A 19571-nucleotide genomic window follows, 5' to 3' on the forward strand; every position below is an offset into this window, starting at 1 on the left:
GTGCTGCTGGGTTCCCAGGGCCCGGGAAGGGCTTACGGAGCATGCGCACTGCTGGACTGCCCAGAGCGGGCGGAGAAGGGCTTACGGAGCATGCGCACCGCTGGACTGCCCAGGCCAGGGAGGGCTTATGGAGCATGCGCACTGCTGGACTCCCCCAGGACAGAGAGGGCTTACAGAGCATGCGCACTGTTGGACTGCCCAGAGAGGGCGCGGGAGGGCTTACGGAGCATGCGCCCAGCGGGTGCGCGCACATGCGCAGTGGCCAGCGCCGGGGGCGCGCCGGGAAGTGGGGCGTCTGGGCGGCGGCGGCGCGCGCAGTGACGTGTTCGGCGGGGCCGACGCCGAGGGGGGGCGGGGCGGGGCTGAACCCGGAAGTGGGTCGGCGCCGGAGCGGGCGCGCCGGGAGCGGAGGGAGCGCGGCGGCCGGCAGCCAGCGGGGCAGCCCCGGTTCCGGTAATGGACGGCGGGGCCCCGGGGAGGGCAGGGGGGAGCGGGCGGCCCCTCGGCGGGCGCCGTCACCGCCGGGGCGCGGGGGCCTGCGGAGGCGCCGCCGCCGGGGTCGTCCCTGAGGCTGACCCCGGGGCGGCGTGGGCCGCGGGGCGTCCCGTGTCTCCTCCGAAGTCGGGGGGAGCCTGGCGCGCCCCCCGAAAAGCGTGGGAACGGGGAGACGTGGACGTGCACAGGCGGCGGCGGCCTCATTGTCACCGGCCCGGCGCCCGGAGCCGCCGCGGGCGCGGCCCCCGCCCACCCGCCTGCACCCTCGGGGGTCGCGGCGCCCCTCCTCTCCCCCCCGCGCCCCGCGCCAGGCCCCCCGGGGTGCCCTCGGGCTTCCCCGCGGGTCCCTTTGTGGGTTGCCTTTCCCGATGTGGCCCTTGGAGCCCCCGCCCTGAAATCTCAGCCCCCAGGGAGCGGACGCTGAGACTGTGCCATCCTTTTTCTCTCTTTCTTTTAAAATATATTTTATTGGCTTTTACAGGGAGTGAGGGAGAGGGGGAGAGAGCCAGAAGCATCGATGAGAGAGAAACATCCATCAGCTGCCTCTTGCACACCCCGCACTGGGGATGTGCCCGCCACCAAGGTGCATGCTCTTGAACCGGAATCGAACCTGGGACCCTTGAGTGTGCAGGCCGGCGCTCTATCCACTGAGCCACACCGGTTTGGGCTGTGCCATCCTTTCGGGGTGATGTCAGCAGGGCTGATGGGCAGCTGGGGTAGGGGGTGGAGGGGTTCGGGGTCCCTTTGCCATGAAGATCCCTAACTCCCGCTGTTCTTGCTATTTTGCAGCTCACGAAACCCTCGGGCACGCCGATTATCCAAGACAATCTACTTTATATTTTTATATTTTTATTATTTTTATTTTTTTTTTTCCTCGACACCTCCCCGCAGACCCTTATGAAGTTCCTCGTCCCGGAACCGTCTCCCTGCGATGAAGAAAAGGAGGAAGGTTGCTTTCAGTCTTGACGAGAAGATCCGCCTGGGCTACCGGACCGACTCCCCCGAGGGACATGGGTCCGCGGGGGCCTGCGACCCGCTGACCTACACCCGCTGCGCCCCGCGCCCTGCGCCCCCCGCGGCCCCCCCCTGCTGCCGGGACCTGCCGGGCCCGCCCCCGGCCGCGGCCGCCTCCGCCGAGCAGAGGACCCTCCTGAGCTCCTGGCAGTACCACCGCAACCTGCTCAAGTACCTCAACGCCGACCGGCAGAAGCAGCCGTCCTTCTGCGACCTGCTGATCGTGGTGGAGGGCCGCGAGTTCAGCGCCCACAAGGTGGTGGTGGCCGTGGGCAGCAGCTACTTCCACGCGTGCCTGAGCAAGAACCCCGGCACCGACGTGGTCACGCTGGACCACGTCACCCACTCCGTCTTCCGCCACCTGCTCGAGTTCCTCTACACGTCCGAGTTCTTCGTGTCCCCCTGCGAGATCCCCCTGGTGCTGGAGGCCGCCAAGTTCCTGGACATCATCGACGCCGTCCAGCTGCTCAAGGATGAGGGCGCCGCGCCGCCCTTCCCGCCCCGGGGGCGGCAGCAGCTCCCCGCGCCCCCCGGGGGCCCCCTCGGGGAGCTGGCCGGCCGGCTGTCCGACGGCCACCGGTGCAAGTTCTGCGGCCGCCGCTTCTGCTACAAGAAGTCCCTGCAGAACCACCTGGCCGCCGCACACCGCCGGCCCTCCCGCTTCCTGGGCAAGAAGCATGGGCTGGCGGTGCTGGAGCGGGGCCTGGCGGCCGCCCGGAGGCCCACACGGAGCAGGAAGCTCCCTGTGAAGTTCGAGGACACCAGCGAGGAGGAGGAGGAGGAGGACGAGGAGCTGGAGAGCGGCGGCGACGGGTCGGACCGAGGGACGCGGGATGGCTTCGCGAAGGAGGAGGCAGCCGCGGCCGTCGTCGTCGGGAACGACTCCGAGGATCCCGGGAGCGAATGCAACGCCGAGGAGGAGAACGTGCCGGAGGAGGAGGTGTCCAGTGAGCTCTTCGACATCGAAGAGCAGAGTGACAAGGAGCCGTCGGAGGAGGAGGAGGAAGAGGAGGAGGAGGAGGAGGAGGACGAGGAGGAACCGGAGACGGGCGATTCCGGAGGAAGCCTTCACGCGGAGCTGTCCCCCGTGATCATCCAAATAAATAACAAAAAGATCCTGCAGTGTCCGATATGCGATAAAACCTTTGACCGGATAGGTAAGGAAAGAGAGCCTGCCTTCCGTCTCCGTAGCAACTTGAGTGTTCAGGGGTGTTTGGAAGGCCGTGATTAAAAACGGAACTCGGAGGCCGAAACCGGTGTGGCTCAGTGGATAGAGCGTCGGCCTGGGGACCCGAGGGTCCCAGGTTCAATTCTGGTCAAGGGCACGTAGTTGGTTGCTGACACATCCCCAGTAGGAGGTGTGCAGGAGGCAGCTGACTGGTGATTCTCTCTCCTTATTGATGTTTCTCTCTCTCTCTCCTCCCTTATTAAAAATCAATAAAATATATTAGAAAAAAAACACACGAAACTTGGGAAGTGAACTTTAAAAAGAAGACCACTGGGCTGGGTGTTGGATTTTCAGCGCAGGGTTCATCCTGTTGGTTTAAAGTTTGCTGTGATTCAGGAAGTCATTTACGTATGCAGAAGGCTTCATTTTCTCTGCCTCCTGTCCTGGCGGTAGATGACGGGATTGGCTCGTCTGAGAATCTCCAGAGCATCCGTTCAGATGAATGTAGAGATCTGATTGGCATTCTAATTTAATTTCGTAGATGAGTGCTATTTTTGAGTCATCCGAGAAAATTGAGTTAGGTTATATTAGATTTATTTTGACTTGGGACTATGTGAATTAGAAATGCAGTCAGTTTTCCAGTGTCTGGCGTTGTTTGGAATCGGGAGGTTTCAGATTACCCTGTTCTCTATATAATAAAAGGCTAACATGCCAATGAACACAATAACAGAACCACCGGTCGCTATGATGTGCACTGTACTGATTGTGACTTAATTTTGTAGGAAGAGTCTTTAGCAAGCGTCCTCACTGGTAGATTCTTTGGTGGTTGTCATAACCAATAAGTCAACTTTTCCCTTATTAGGAAAGTATATGTCTGAAATGTGGTCTGACAGCTTAAGTTAAAAACATGCCCGTGAATATTTAGGGTATCTAACATTTGCTGGTAAAATAATTTCTGAAGGTCTCTTCTATGGAATTTTCTAATGTGAACTTCTAAAGTTTTCATATAAATCGAAGTTGTGAAATTGTGAGATGAATTCTTTTTTTTTTTTTAAATATATTTTATTGATATTTTACAGAGAGGAAGGAAGAGAGATAGCGAGAAACATCGATGAGAGAGAAACATCCATCAGCTGCCTCTTGCACACCCCCTACCGGGGATGTGCCTGCAACCAACGTACATGCCCCTGGCTGGAATCGAACCCCGGACCTTTCAGTCTGCAGATGTCTGACGCTCTATCCACTGAGCCACACCGGTTTCGGCCTGCATTCATTTTTGCTCGCTTTCTCTCTCCCCCAGGGAAATACGAGAGCCACACGCGCGTCCACACGGGCGAGAAGCCCTTCGAGTGTGACATCTGCCACCAGCGCTATTCGACCAAGTCCAACCTGACCGTGCACCGGAGGAAGCACAGCGGCGGGGCCGACGTCCGCCCGAAGGAGCACAAGTGCCCGTTCTGCGGCAAGCTGCACGCCAGCAAGAAGACGCTCGCCAGGCACGTCAAGAGGCGAGTGTGACCTTGCTCCCGTCGCACGCCGCGTCACGCCTTCCGATTCACACGCACAGGACGCCGGGAACGGCGGTGGAGGACCCGTCTCCAGCGCCGTCGCTGCTTGAGGCTTTGCAGACTATACATTTCTTAAGCCCTGACCGGTTTGGCTCAGTGGATAATAGAGCGTCAGCCTGCGGACTGAAGGGTCCCAGGTTCGATTCCGGTCAAGGGCCTGTGCCTTGGTTGCGGGCACATCCCCCAGTAGGGGGTGTGCAGGAGGCAGCTGATCAGTGTTTCTCTTCGATGTTTCTAGCTCTCTACTCCTCTCCCTTCCTCTCTGTTAAAAAAGAAAAAAAAATCAATATATATTAAGAGCAGCAGATGTTTGTTTGTTGACATTTTCATGCTGTTGAGGTGAAGGCTTTTGAAATTGAAAAGTGCTCCTTAGCCTAGACTGTAGAAATTTCAGATACAGCCATTTTAGTTAACATACTCGTGTGTGTCTGTGTAAGGAAGGAATCTCTGATTCTATAATCCCTGTCCACAGTTTCTCTGGAGTGTTGACTTAACGAATATAATCTTCCCTTGGTCATCTTTTTCTCTTTCTCTTCCAGATTTCACCCTGAAAATGCACAAGAATTTATTTCCATTAAGAAGACTAAGAGCGAAAGTTGGAAATGCGAGGTAACGGCTTTTAATTTGTATCAGGAACTAAACGTCATGGCACCTTTTGGGAAGGTCATCAGACTTGCACGTAACTCAGACGTTGTGCAGCTGCCTTTTAGATCCGCCTTTCAGGCAGTGATATCCTGCGCTGGGTAAACTAAGGCCAGCGATGAGCCCGACAGATAGTCTTGGCTTTATTTTGATGCGATCGTCATGCCTTGAACTTGAGCTTGCGTATGTTGCCTGTGACACCATATCACCCGTGAATTATCGCGGGGTTTGTGCTTTAATTTTTAATTCGGGTTCCCTTCCTTTTTGTGTGCGCCTCCTTTTAGATCTGCAAGAAGTACTTCACGCGGAAACCTCACCTGGAGGAACACATGATCCTGCACTCCCAGGACAAGCCCTTCAAGTGCACCTATTGCGAAGAGCATTTCAAGTCACGGTTCGCCCGGCTGAAGCATCAGGAAAAGTTCCACCTGGGTGAGCAGACTGCGTTTTCCAGAAGCGGGGCGGCAGGTGGTGGTCCCAGGGCGCAGGGCAGCCTGCTGCTGTCACACCGCCGAGGAGGAGGAGGAGGAGGAGGAGGAGGAGGAGGAGGAGGGGGATGAGGATGGCATGTCCTGCAGTTCCCGGAGATGAGGAAATACCTCTGTTTGTTTATTGTTCTGGTGGCAGATGTGTCCGTGGTTCTAAGCTGCGTTGACTCACCGTGGATGCCAGTAGTTGGATAGCTTGAGGAGGGAGAAACCCAGCCCGTACCCACATGTCTCCCTCCTTCCCCGGGAGTCTCCTTCGCTGGTCACACAAACGCCCCCTTTCTGGATCATCTGGCCACCAATGCGTGCGGGGTTCTCTCTCCCCACGGCCACAGGCAGGTCCCTGCCACCGGCCGGCCGCCCCACAGCTCTGACCCTCTGGCTGGAGGCGGTGTCAGATCAGATCTCACAGGCGAGGGCTCGGTCCCTCAGGACCGCCCCCGCCCCTGCAGTTCCCAGGCTGCCCACAGCCTCCATGGTCTCACACACACCGGGGAGGCTGACCTTGACCTTGGCATCTACTCCTTAAGCCTGACCTGCGCTGTTCTTCCCACTCAGGTCCTTTCCCGTGTGACATCTGCGGCCGCCAGTTCAACGACACGGGCAACCTGAAGCGCCACATCGAGTGCACGCACGGCGGGAAGCGGAAGTGGACCTGCTTCATCTGCGGGAAGTCCGTGCGGGAGAGGTGAGGCGCCCCACGCACGCACGCGGGAGGCCCCGGAGCCGGCGTGCGAGGGTCAGGGCGACGCGAGACGCGGTGTGCTCGAGTTACGCTTTCGTCTCGGGTGTGAAGGGAATAAAGTATAACTTAGGTAAGATGCTGTAGACTAGGGGTGTCGAACTCAATCAGAGAAGGGGCCAAAATCTAAAATCCAGCCTAAATCGCGGGCCGAATGGTTTACTGAACAGTCATAAACTGACAATGTCATAAACTGACAGCGGAGTGCAGTGATGACAGCGCGGTGCGGGCCACATTGCAAGGCCTGGCGGGCTGGATTTGGCCCGCGGGCCTTGTGTTTGACACATGTGCTGTAGACGATGATAAAAGCCAGGATTGGTGAGTTTATACGGTGAATGTGACGTAGGTGCTGATTTGTCTTTTTCTGAAACCCCCCCCCCCCCCCCGAAATACATTGAAGTTTATTCACTTATTTATTCATTTTGTATGTTTTGGTTTTTGAAGCGGAGAGAGAACAACACGTGTGTGTGTGTGTGTGTGTGTGTGTGTGTGTCGGTGAGAGTGATCCCAGAGGAAGAGCATTCGCTTGGACACGTTTCTAGCGAGCCCGCTGGGCATCTGTTTCGTGTACACGTTGGCAGGACGTCAGTCTTCAGTTTACGTGTGTGTGTGTTCACGTAGGACCACGCTGAAGGAGCACATGCGGATCCACAGCGGAGAGAAGCCCCATCTCTGCAGCATCTGCGGACAGCGCTTCCGCCACGGCAGCTCCTACAGGTGCGGCAGCCTTTTCCGAGGACGGAAGCAGAAATGACGTCTTTATTTACTAATATTTTACTTATTTATTAAATATATTTTATTGATTTTTTTTTTTTTTTTTAATAGAGAGGGAGGGAAAGGGATAGAGAGTTAGAAACACCGATGAAAGAGAAACATCCATCAGCTGCCTCCCGCACACCCGCTACTGGGATGTGCCTGCAACCAAGATCCATGCCCTTGGCCGGAATCGAACCCGGGACCCTCCAGTCTGCAGGCCGATGCTCTATCCATGGAGCCAAACTGTTTAGGGCTACGTCTTCATTTTAATTCTATTTTCCTACCAGTGGCTTAGTTTTGTGTTGAATTAAAACATTTCTTAGCACTTGGAACAAGCAAAATTGTGCAAAAAAAACTTACAGACTTCTCCCTACAACTTTGAATATCGCCTTCATTCTGTGCTGTAAAATATTTTTAAACATTTTCTCATCACCAAGTCTGCTGAATGCTTTACTGTCTGAATGGGCATCATTTAAAGATCTATTTCATTATTTTTCTTTGGATCAGAATTTATTTAACTTTGCTGTTGTAAACTCAGTGTATTTCTTCACTCTCGATTGTCGGAGAATCGTTTGGTATGAAAATGTGGCAAAAGGGAAAACTCCGGGATTCTCTGTTTTTGACAGTCCTCCTCCTTTGAAATTCATGTAACTATTTCTGCAACTGAATCCCTGACCACATTTGCAGTTTCTGAAAAGTTGCTTTTTCCCACGAATGAATCGGTGACTGTGTCCTGGGAGATACGTGTACAATTTTACTTTTAATTAATGCTCTGAAGAATGTTAACCTTAAGGCTTTGCTGTTTACCTCTCTCCACGTTTAAACAGAATGCTTCCCTTTACCTGTAATTCAGTCCGTTTACAGTGTTAGTGACCGTAGAATCAGCATGTTTGCGCAACTTGAATGAGAAAGCTATTCATTTCTCTTGGACATACATGGTTGGAGGACGGTGAGGATAAAAATAATTCCAGTTAAATCAGCTGTAAGAATTTAAACCTTTTATAATCTGTCCTTGGGCCTCTACAACGCGAGCCATACTTTGTTTGGTTAAAAGGGAAGCACAGTAGTAAAATGTGATTGTCAGGCAGTTGATTACTTACACATTCACTCAGTACTGGACTGTCGCTTTATCCGCGCTGCCAGTTCCCCGAAAGGGTCCCTCGGGCACCCGCCTGTTTGCATCCCCAGTCCTTCTCGATTCTCTCCCACTTCGGCTGCTCTGAGGTCCGAGCCCAGCCGTGTGCTAGGTTAGGTGAAGTAGACGGAGGATCTGAGAGGCCAGGAAGGCGTGTCATCCGGAGGTGGTGCGAGCCCGGGCAGAGCTGAGTGCTTGTGTGAAGAGGTGAGGAGAGCAGGGAGCCCGGCGGCAGGTGGTCCGAGCAGGAAGGGCTCAGAGTCCCGGGAACGGAGCCGGAGAGGGATGAGCTGGGAGCAGACAGCCCTCCCCGCGGGGAGCGAGCCCCGAGGTTCCTCCGGAATCCCCCTCTTCACCACCTCTTCCCCCCACAGACTTCACCTCCGAGTGCATCACGACGACAAGAGGTACGGCTGCGACGAGTGCGGGAAGACCTTCATTCGCCACGACCACCTGACCAAGCACAAGAAGATCCACTCGGGTGAGGTGTGCTCGTACGGCTGTTCCCGTCCTTTGTAGTCAGCGCCCGGAAAGCACCTGCTGCTTAATGCAGCTCAGTGCGGGCTGTTCGTCTGGTGACTGGGTATATGTAGGCCACTCCTTTGGACGCTGCTTCTGACTGCCTTTTTTAACCTGGCCTGCGGGGGAGGGCAGTAAGGGGTGACCAGGCCTGCGGGGGAGGGCAGGTAGGGGTGACCAGGCCTGCGGGGGAGGGCAATTAGGGGTGACCAGGCCTGCAAGGGAGGGCAGTTAGGGGTGATCAGGCCTGCAGGGGAGGGCAGTTAGGGGCGAACAGGCTGGCAGGGGAGCAGTTAGGCATCAATCAGGCTGGCAGGGGAATGGTTAGGGGTGATCAGGCTGGCAGGCAGAAGCGGTTAGGGGCAATCAGGAAGGCAGGAGAGCAGTTGGGAGCCAGCAGTCCCAGTGGGATTGGGCCTGAACGGGCAGTCGGACATCTCCCGGGGCTGGTCCCAGACTGGAGAGGGTGCAGGCTGGGCTGAGGGACACCCCTCCTCCCCTGAATTTCGTGCACCAGGCCTCTGGGTAGTCTAATAATTGGGTATATATGGGCCACTCCGTTGAACGCTGGCTCCACCTACCTTTTTTAAGAAGCATTATAAAGGGACATACTTTTATGACCTATTTTTATTTTCACTGTCATTTTAATCACTTGGTTGTCTTTAATGACTACAAACTATATTTTAAAAGCGTTTTAATCAAACGCTCAACATTTGCATGGTACACGTCCTGTGGATACATGCAGCCGTGGCTTTCCTGGTCTGTTTCTCCCCGTGTTATTTTCCTGTTTGGTAATTTATTTCTGCGTGTTATAATCAGATGTTTGGGTCTTTCAGGGGAAAAGGCTCACCAGTGTGAAGAATGCGGAAAGTGTTTTGGCCGCCGGGACCATCTCACTGTTCACTACAAGAGCGTGCACCTGGGCGAGAAGGTGTGGCAGAAGTAAGTGCGAAGGCAGCTGCTCCCCAGCGCTGCCTCGGATAAGCCCGGGCTGGAGGCGCGTGACAGGGCGCCTCCGTGTATGCTGTTTAGTGGCGGATAGGTTGGCTAACCAGCTCCCTCTCACTGCCGTAGCTTCTCTGCAGACTTATGGGAACTGAGCCAGGCCTACCCTGGTCCTGATTCTCAGTCGTTCAGAGACTAGGAGGTGGTGGGCATTGAACTTGTAACGAACATAAACACTCGGCACTCTTGGGGGATTCGTGTGTTTGGCTGCTATGGCTCTTGGCGTATATAACACTGTGTATTATACTTACCTAGATGCCCGGTGCACGAAATACCATTCAGAAAATGGGGGCTCCCTGGGCTGCTCGTTCTCCAGTGTTAGTATATTTCACAGCACGGGGTCAACCAGTCACGTTTGCTGATACATCCTCCAGCCTCCCAGAGTGGAGTGCAAGACCCCGCCAAGATCAAGGGCAAATGCAGATTTCCCCAAAGTCTTACGTTAGCTTGGCAGCTCCAGTTTTATCAGCAACAAATATTGTCACCGTTTCCCCTTGAAGTGACAGGCTCAGTTCGTGTAATTTTTGAGAAAGTACCGGCCAACATACTCGCATCTGTAACCGCAGGTTGTCTTCTGTTCTTTCAAATCACGTGGTATTTATCCCACAAAGGCAGGGGCCACGTCAGCACTCAGCTCGGTCTTACAGGTGCCGGTCTGACACCGTTGTACCGCGATTTGTGGTGAATCGTTTATTGAAGCGACACTGAGAAAAACTCACCCCTCTTTATTTTCTTAGATACAAAGCCACCTTTCATCAGTGTGATGTCTGTAAGAAATATTTTAAAGGCAAATCAAGTCTCGAAATGCATTTTCGGACGCATTCAGGTAAAACTTAATGGGTAATTTATATATATATATATATATATAATATATACATATATATGTTTGTGTGTTATTTAGGAGTAAAACAGAGGCATTTAAACTTTGTTGTTCTCGGTTAAGTTGTTTTGTTTTTTTCCCCCCATTAAGATTGTTGCTCCTTATATAAAGTTTGATGTTATCAATGAGCAATATTCTGGTCTTCCATTCCGGCACCCGGGATCCGGGCTTCCCTCACAGCCGGCGGCTTCTTCCAGAAGGTTGTCCGGAAGGATGTCCGGTCTAATTGGCATATCACACTTTATTATTATAGATGCGCTTTAATGCTGTGAATATCATTCTGTACAGTTAGGGGGAAAACTTTCCTCATTGGGAACTTCCTCAACGCTTGGCTCTCCTTCCCCTCTTTTCTGCTTGTTTACGGTTCCTCTGTGTCTGTGAACTCTCTAAAGACATGTATTTTCTTGTCTTTGAAAAAGTAATTCAAATGTGGCCTCGTCGCCTCACCCGCAAGTGCCCGCGTGCCCGTCTCCTCTGCCCAGGCAGCTGTCCCTGGCTTGTAGAGGGCTTGCTTCCTGTTGTGAAATACAGACCACGCATGTTGGAATCTTTCCTGTATGCCTCTGTTTGACGTCTCATGTTAATTAGGAGTTTTTCATGCTCTTCCTCTTTCTTTTTGAGAAAGAGGCTCATTTATGCATTTTTTTTTTAGCTCCTTTTGTTTTATATTTAATCGTCAGGCAGCTGTTCTGGAAAAGAAAAATAATTGCGTTCCTAAATACCGGAATGGGGGAAATAACGGGGTTTTGGGTAATTCCAATAGCCAAGAATTACAGGAGAGGATTTATGACCGGTACAGCGCTGCTGTGAGAAGCAAAACCACACACCTCCCTCCGAATGAAGAGGTCTCATCTGGGGGTACCCAGAGGCCGCTGTGGGAATAAAGGACAGGGAAAGCAAGCTGTGATGATGACTGCTCATTATTGGGAAGCTTGCTTCAGGTCTGTCTCGTAAGTGGCGCAGCCAGAATTCAAAGCCATGCTGGAGCCCCTTCTCTTGACCAGCTCACTGCTTTGTGATGGAAGCCCGTAACATCACTGCTTCGATCAGGTCCTTGTAAGAATCCGTGTGGAAGCCAGTGCATTTTTATATTTAATTTCATTTCTGTTCACGCAGGTGAGAAGCCATACAAGTGTCAGATCTGCAATCAGTCGTTCAGAATCAAGAAAACCCTGACCAAGCACCTGGTCATCCACTCGGACGCCCGGCCCTTCTACTGTCAGTACTGCAACGCCACGTTCAAGCGCAAGGACAAGCTCAAGTACCACATCGACCACGTGCACGGCATCAAGTCCCCCGACGACCCTCCGAGCGCCCCCGAGGACAAGCTGGTGGCCCTGCCCCCCGCGCAGTACGCGGCCGACGACAAGATGTTCGAGGCGGACCAGCCCGAAGCCTGCCCGGCGGCGGAGGACAAGGCGCTGCTGCAGAGCGTGCCCGCCGAGGTGTGCGTGCCCGTCACGCTGGTTCCCGTGCACATGCCCGAGGCCCCGGGCGCCCCCCTCCCGCCGCCCCCGCACGACATCCTGTCCCCGCAGCCGCCCTCCGCCGGCTACCCGCGGGCGGCGGACTTAGCTTTTCTGGAAAAGTACACGCTGACCCCCCAGCCCGCAAACATCGTCCACCCCGTCCGCGCCGAGCAGATGCTGGACCCCCGGGAACAGTCTTATCTGGGCACGCTGCTGGGGCTGGACGGCGGCGCCACGGCCGTGCCGGGCATCTCGGAGGCCGAGCATCACGCGTGAGGGCGCCGGGCGGGCCACGGGCGGGCCGGATGCTCAGGGGCTGGCCGCCCGGCGAGGACGGCTTTTCCGTGAGTAGCCTGCCCTGTCCTTCCTTTTCAAGCACTCGGAGCCGTCGCAAATCAAGAAGCAACACGTGTCTCTGTTTACTGACCATGTGAATATTTGGACACGTTTCGAGGTATTTGAAGCGAACATTTTTGAGATTTTTTTTAAAGATTTTACTTAGCGCTACTTCTAACGGAATCTCAAACTTTTCAGAACGATTAGCTGTTGACATGACGTTTCGCCTTTCTGAATCATCAGCGGAAATTTTCTGCTTCTCCAGTCTCATTCCTCTTTCCTCCCTCCCCCATCTTCCAAGCGAGTTTGAGGACCACGTAGGCTTTTAAGGGAGAATTTATGGGGGTTTCCTGATCATCCAATCTGAGATTCTTTCTTCTGCCCTCCAGGTTTCTGGAGACGGGCATCAGGAATTGGAATTTATAAGGAAGTCTTGGGTATTTCTGTGTTGTTTCTTAGTCTGGTTATCTGGTCGTTTTAGGCTGTCATTATCTTTCACTCTTTTGACAGACTCCAAGCCAGAAAGCTAGCTGGTGTCAGAGTAGCGCGTTCAATGAAATGCGGAACTGAAATAATTATCCAAATGATCGGTTTTTGCCGATGCTACCCTTCAATGAATAGGAATAAGAAATGCACATGTAGATCTAGGCATTACAGGACACAGTTGATAACGTGTAGAAGGCAGAACGCGATAGTATCGTTCAAGGTACGTTCACCTTTCGTATTTGCCGTTCATTTCACATTAACCTATCACAGCATCTGTCTTCATCTCATTCATGAATGAAAGGTAATGAACAGGTTATTTTTGGTCTCACGGACCTCGGCTAACTGAAACTCTAGGAAACAGAACCGGGATGCTCCCCACAGAGTTGTTAGAAAAGGTGCCAAATGATACTCTCTGTGTGTCTGTCTAAGCTCAGCGTTATTTAATTACAGGGAACCTCTGTGCGAATACAAATGAACGTGGAGTCCAGATTTACTTCTGCTTTCCCCCGAAGCCTAAAGCCTAACTCCCCTTCATTTTTATCGTTGTCTGAGACACAAGGTAAGCACTTGGTGAAAGGAAATGGCAGTTACAGGGACGCCTGGCTGATGGAAATTAATTGAGGAAAAAGTCAGCGAGGTACTTTAAAGATGTGCACTTTCCCTATCTCCACGTCCATGTGAACGTCAGCCGGGAGGCTGTCTCCTAGCAGAGCTGCTGGGAGGATAAGAACAGGCAGGGCTGATCTTCCTCAGCACGTCACTTGTACGTAAACCAGTGGGAAATAGCACTGTTAAGTGTTTGCTATTCCCGTTCCGTTTACACGCCCTGATTGCTTTAAGCACTTTTTTTTTTTTTTTTTTTTAATGTAAACTATAATGTCTGGCCCAGCCCTTGTGAAAAAAAAGAAGAATCACAAATAAAATAATGACGTTTTAATAAAATTTAGGCACTTCATGGGGACATGTGCTGCTGAAGCACTTAAGGAAGGAAGGTACTTGACAGTTGGTTGTACTCGTAGGCAGAGGAGAAAAAGTATTGAGAGTTGAAGCACTTGACCCAAGTAGCTCTTGTAAGTAAGAAAACCAACCTGAGTTTTGCCTCAGTTGTTCAGATTTGGTTATAATCATTCTAGGACCGGTAGATGTAATTAATGCACTGGTCCTCCTTTTCGGACACATTCTTTTGTGTGGAAATGATAATCTATCTGGGTACTTACGTGACTGAGCTTGACAAGATGAGGTACTGTTAGTCTGTTAGTCTTTCAGATCTACTTTGAGAAATACGTAGTATCCTTACGATCTACACTAATACAAGAGAAAGATGCAAATTGACCGTACCTTCTCGGTGCTCACCAGCCAATCAGGAGTGAGTATGCAAATTAACTGAACAAAAATGGAGGGCTAATTTGCATACATAAGTGCCGAGCGGGATGCTTGCACCGTCACCATGCACCGCCCCAGCAGCTCTGGGCCCCTGGGCAGCGTGGGAAGGCAGGAAGGCGAAGGTGGCGAGAGAGGCAGCCAGGAGAAGGAAGGCCCATCCTTGCACGAATCTTCATGCATCAGGCCTCTAGTTTTTAACCTCAAGCTCAACATGGCTTTGAACTAAAAACAATTGCTCTTATGAAATCATACCTAGCAGTGTATCCTGCCTCTCCTATAAGCTGTGTGGAAGACCTGGGGCTTGCAACAAGGCGGATGGTCCAGACGTGTGTGTGTGTGTGTGTGTGTGTGTGTGTGTGTGTGTATACGGTGTACTCTGTTTGCTATCAGGACAAAAGGGTGTTGCATTTTCACATTGTAAAGAATACTTTTGTTTTTCAAAGGTATTCACTTTAGGGTCCCTTTAGTAACCTCCTAATGCTTTTCACTACACGATTCGACGGTAGGAATTGGTTTACAATAGGCAGCTTTTCTGGAATGCATCTTTTCTGTACAATGAAATGCAAACCCACTTAGTTACCGTAGGTCACTACACTTGAATAGAGGTTTATAAATTGCTTTCGCAAGCTATCTCGTGTCTCAACTTCAGAGCGAGCTCTGAGGGAGAGCTGGGCGGGCTGTCTTCCCAGTTTGGGGAGAGTGAGTCGGAGGCGAAGGATGCAGTGAAGCCCCCACCATCGATGCGTGGCGGGTACCAGTTCCCAGGGAGGACACGTGGCATCCGCCATGCCTCCCAGGCGCCAGGCACTGCGTCTTCTCCGACAGGCTGGGCGGGGAAGGGTGACTCTGGTGAAGAGAGAGAGTCTCAGCGGGATTGAACAAGCAATCAATCCCGATCCGCTGCCTCTAATTTCCAGATTAGAGTCTTTAAGAAACGCTAAATTGGAGAAAACCTTATAGATTTTGGGCAAACTGAATGTACATAGTTTTTTGAAGTTGGCACAAGAAATATGAAATGAGGCCTACTCTTTTCATTTTAACCTTTTGTACTATTTGGGAGTTTCTGGGGACAAAAGTCCCGCGAACTCGAAAATACCTTACTCCTGTTACCTGTACTTAAATTCTGAATTTCGCAACGAAGCTTAGCCTCATTCAGATTTTTTTTATTTTATGGGCATAATTTATTATCTTAAATTAATATCTTAGCTGATAGCAGTTAGCACTTCATATGTAAGTGGAATAATTTATTAAGGGTAGAGATTTGTTAACCCGATCGGTTTTTACTTAAATGCACCAAAGATCTTAGTAGGTTTTACAGTAGTTCAAAAGAATTTACATTCTTTGTTGTTCGAATACTACATATTTGTCCAAAGAAGCACAGTCCAAGTCCTAGGCTTACGGATTAAAAAAAAAAAAAAATTGTTAGTTTGAATACTAAGATGAAGTGTTTGTGTTTATATGTATAAAAATAAGAATACTGACAAAATGAATTACAAGCAAGAACGCCGTTTTCCTCAGTTCAATTCATAGAACGTTATCTTACAATGAATCACTATGAGATGTATAACAATAAGCTTATTTTGTACACTACACTATTAAAATCATTTGCCTTAGATTTTTTTTTTAAAGACAAGTTGAAGTTATTTTTGTATGAAACACTCCACCTATTTTTTTTTTATTTTTTTTTTTTCATCCAGCAAGATCTCATTAACTCTGAAGGTAGTGATCTTGGCATCCTTTTAAGTCATTTAGTCATTTATTGCCAGGAGAACGAGGAGTGTAACCAAGATAGGGTTTAACCTGGTGCTTTACCCAGCTAACTTCCTCTGGAGTCACGTGAGGTACACTAATAATGTCCCACTAATAATGTCGACCTTTTAAAAAGTGTCCAAACCTCTTAGCGGAGTAGCTGCAGACCGTTAGTTAAGGGCTAGTATAATAAAAACAACAACACATTGCTTTTCAGGCTCCAATTGCAAACAGATTCAGGACACGGCCAGACTGCTCACGTTGGCAAGTTTGCCTTTTCCTCCTTCCAGATCATTCGACCGTGCCTTGGGGCACAAGTCAGACTGTTCGGGGCCCTAGCTCTTTGACCGTCTTGTCTGGATCGAATGCCACGTGCCTTTTCCCTGCGTTGTAGTTGCTTTTCGAGTTGCTTCCACCAGCCAGCGTGTGCCGGCCGATAAAACGGTTTTGATTTGGTGGTTGTTCTGGGTCTTACGTTTGTTGTGTGGCCTGCTGGCCAGGCAGCACTTTATTGTAATAATTTTTTTTTTTTTTAGGTTGTTTTATGTTTACGTAAGGAAATAGGCACTAGCGTACTTGTGTGAATGTTTGATTTTTTTTTTTTTTTATATCTATTTTGGCCTTTAGAGTCACTACAGAGACACTCCCAGGCCTGGTTCTATACGCTACTTAGAGGGAATCTAACAAATGCAATGAAATGAGTTGTGTGTCTGTCTCTCTGTCTCCTGGGAGGACTCTGAGAATCACGCTTGGATTCCTGGGGGACTCGGTGCCAAATTGAACTTGGTGAGAATGTACGAGAAGCAAGCGGCATTTCTCAACCTTCACATGGGGTGACCGGCAGGTGTTCCTGCTGTTAGAGCGAATGGTGGGTACCGTGAGAGCAGTTTGCTAACCCGTTTAGAAAATGAGACATTTCTTTCTGAGATCCTTCGCCTGCTTTTGTGTTGTCTCTTGGTAAAGTCTGCAGCGGGTTCTTGACGGGGGGATCCGCCTCTTTATTTCTTTCCAAACTATTTCTGCCTAACGGCCCTTCATATGCTGGAATAGTAGCACGCTCTCTGCACTTCCTGCGGAAGTAGCTTTGAGAAGACAGAAGTAACAGGATTAGCTTGAATGGTAGATGCGAGATTTTGCTAGAGACGAATCCTCTTTTGTTTACTTGCTGTGTACTGATTGATCTTAAGCCTATGACGATTGGAAAATTCCCAAAGAACCTAAATTTTAGCCTCTGTAGCCATTCTCTGAATAGAAATGAAGATTATATTCACGGAATAGAGGTTTTACAGAGATGGACATGCCTCTTTCCCCCCACCCCCACCCCCACCCCCCAATTCTTAACTAAAGAAGTATTTTCAGTGCTTGCATTATGTTTGGAAATTCTAAATCATTTCTTGAATAAAGAGCATGTACACTTCTCACGGTTATTTCTCCTCTTCGCTCGGTATTCCTGCGGCGTCCTCACAAAACTCTTACTCCTTCCAGCAGTCGGACTTGACTTACAGATGAAAATTGAGTGCAGCTGACGCGTGTGGCTGTGCCAATACGTGTGTACAGAGGTGAGCACTGGGCTGCCCCACATGTACAGTACATGTTACGATGGAGGGGCCTTATCAGTCCATTCCAGTGAAAATGCTTTCGAACTTAGTTCTCTGTCTCAAACCCTAGTTTTGTTTTTAATCCTTAAGGACACGTTTCGGAGCAGTTAGCAAGAGAAACCTAACATGCCAGCAGGCCTCATTCTGTCAACCACGTGCATGTAACGGTTTTCTGGATACCCGGGCTGTCTCGTGTTTCCTAAGTACAAAGGTCTTTCTAGAAAAAGGCCCTGTCTCTGTGACAACTGGGAAGTGTGCTGTATGCGGAACTCGCTCTCTGTCATTTTGATGCTTCCAATAAAGTTCTTGGGTATTTGTAAAGCGTATCGAGGGCGTGTGGAAGAGCTTCTCAGCACGCTGTCAAACACAGCGAACAAATGGAAAACGCAGCATTCGGGGCATATCTACATCAATTTTATTTCTCATCAGCTAGATATTTTACATATTCAATGTATTAAATGATGTGATGGTTTTTAAGTGGCTAATGAATATAGTACCTTTAAATATTAACCATGACTAGTAAACAGGATGAACTACCCTGTTGAGCTGGAACCATTCAGTGACTGACGCATCGGAAGGCTTGTATTTGCAATGTTAATCTGAAGAATGATGGCCACCATATGAAATAATACAAATGGAGTGTTTTTTAAATGATCGTTCATGCTAACGTTTTTGCTTAAAAAACTGTAGTAGCGTTCTCATTGTACACCAGTCTTAAGGGGGTCAAAACACCGCTGTAACCATTTTGTTTGAACGATGTTAAGGTAACGGTTCTCCAGGCCCCATTGGGTATCAGTGAATATACAATAACTTTCTGTCTCACCTTCCTCATTGCCTTTAACCAGGGATGTTTTTCTGACACCGTTTGTGTATCCATACCCATTCCTATTTTTAAAGTTTCCGCCCAGCCCGCCTGGCTCCGTGGTTGAGCATCGACCTATGAACCTGGAGATCACGGTTCGATTCCCGGTCAGGGCACATGTCCTGGTTTGTGGGCTCCATCCCCAGTGTGGGGTGTGCAGGAGCAGCTGAGCAATGATTCTCTCTCATCATGGATGTTTCTCTTCCCCACTCCTTCCTCTCTGAAATCAATAAAAATATGAAATAAAAATAGAGTTCCCTACTGCCTTTAGAGGCAGTGCGGTATAGGGTAAGGGCAAGATTAGGGCCTTCTGTGTTAACAGCCTGGCTTTGCCTCTTCCTGGTCCTAAGGCACGTCTGTAAAATACAGATTAATGTATTTTACATCCAACGGCAGTTGAGGCTTAAAACCACCTGGGGCGTTTAGGAATATGTCCTTAGACAACGACAACCGAGATAAAAACCAAGGAGTTCTTTGTCCAGGGGCGGCCTGCCGACACCAACCAGTCGTGAATGGCCGAAAATCTCAGGTTTCCTCTATTTGTGCTCCCGGCATCTCTAGTGAAGACCCAGCAAACACACAATGCAATCCAAATTCACAATGCAATGTATTGTAGAATTGTGCACCTGAGGCCTGTATCCTGTTATTCATCCGTGTCACCCCAATAAATCCGATAGTCAATCAATAAAAAACCCAGCATGTAGAAACTCACTGACTCCCTGCTGTGGTCACTCACTAAAACCAGCCATGTTCGCACAAACTGCACATGTCATTGTCTTCACTTTGCTCCCATTCAGCCCTGGAATCCGGGAGAGAAAGGCTGATGGCTCTGATCCTGGGGCGGGGGTCGGGGGAGGGGAACTGGGGGGGTACACGGGGCTGGAGGCTGGCTGGAGCCACTCTCAGCTTTCCTAACGGTTTTGCTTAAGGTTGCCCCTGGCAACCGCAAGGATGGCCCTCCCTCCCTCCCCGGTGGAAACGCTGCTGCCGCCTCCACCGCCGCCTCCTTCCCCCGCCCTCAATGCAACCTCTTTGCAAAACCCGAAGGGCGGGTTCCCTCTCTAAGCCGCCGCGGGGTTCGGGGTGTCGCAAAGACCCCGCCTCGGTTTGCGGCTCCTCCTCCGCGGCGAGCGAGCGCGACGAGACGGAGCCATCATTTAAATGAGGCGCTGCCTTCCCATTGGCCCGGCGCTGCTGCCCTCCGATTGGCCCCCGCGGAGGCGCCGCTGCTCGCTGATTGGCTCCGCGGGGGCCGTGGGCGGGGCCGCGCATGCCC

At 50.9% G+C, this 19571-nt stretch overlaps 1 protein-coding gene and 1 long non-coding RNA gene across 3 annotated transcripts; one reads left to right on the forward strand and one right to left on the reverse strand.

Annotated features, from left to right (window-relative positions):
* Positions 1–359: 359 nt before the first annotated feature.
* ZBTB41 (zinc finger and BTB domain containing 41) lies at positions 360–17252 on the forward strand. 2 transcript variants are annotated; one of them, XM_084868534.1, is made up of 11 exons: positions 360–453; positions 1285–2666; positions 3978–4185; positions 4785–4854; positions 5172–5319; positions 5934–6063; positions 6739–6834; positions 8383–8489; positions 9364–9469; positions 10270–10358; positions 11529–17252. In XM_084868534.1, exons 2-11 carry the CDS (start codon positions 1427–1429, stop codon positions 12155–12157), a joined length of 2823 nt encoding a protein of 940 aa, XP_084724660.1. In that variant the 5' UTR covers positions 360–453; positions 1285–1426; the 3' UTR covers positions 12158–17252. The 2 variants fall into 2 exon arrangements, with proteins under 2 accessions (XP_084724660.1, XP_084724661.1); XM_084868535.1 differs by having other exon boundaries at positions 376–453; positions 1387–2666.
* LOC311614055 lies at positions 15244–18999 on the reverse strand. Its single transcript, XR_014793569.1, has 2 exons — positions 16602–18999; positions 15244–16569 (listed from the first exon to the last, which is right to left on the reverse strand). It is a non-coding gene; the product is annotated as an uncharacterized lncRNA (long non-coding RNA).
* Between the last annotated feature and the right edge of the window lie 572 nt (positions 19000–19571).

The sequence above is a fragment of the Pipistrellus hanaki genome (assembly GCF_964339955.1).
Source record: "Pipistrellus hanaki genome assembly, chromosome: 20".
Lineage (NCBI taxonomy): Eukaryota > Metazoa > Chordata > Mammalia > Chiroptera > Vespertilionidae > Pipistrellus > Pipistrellus hanaki.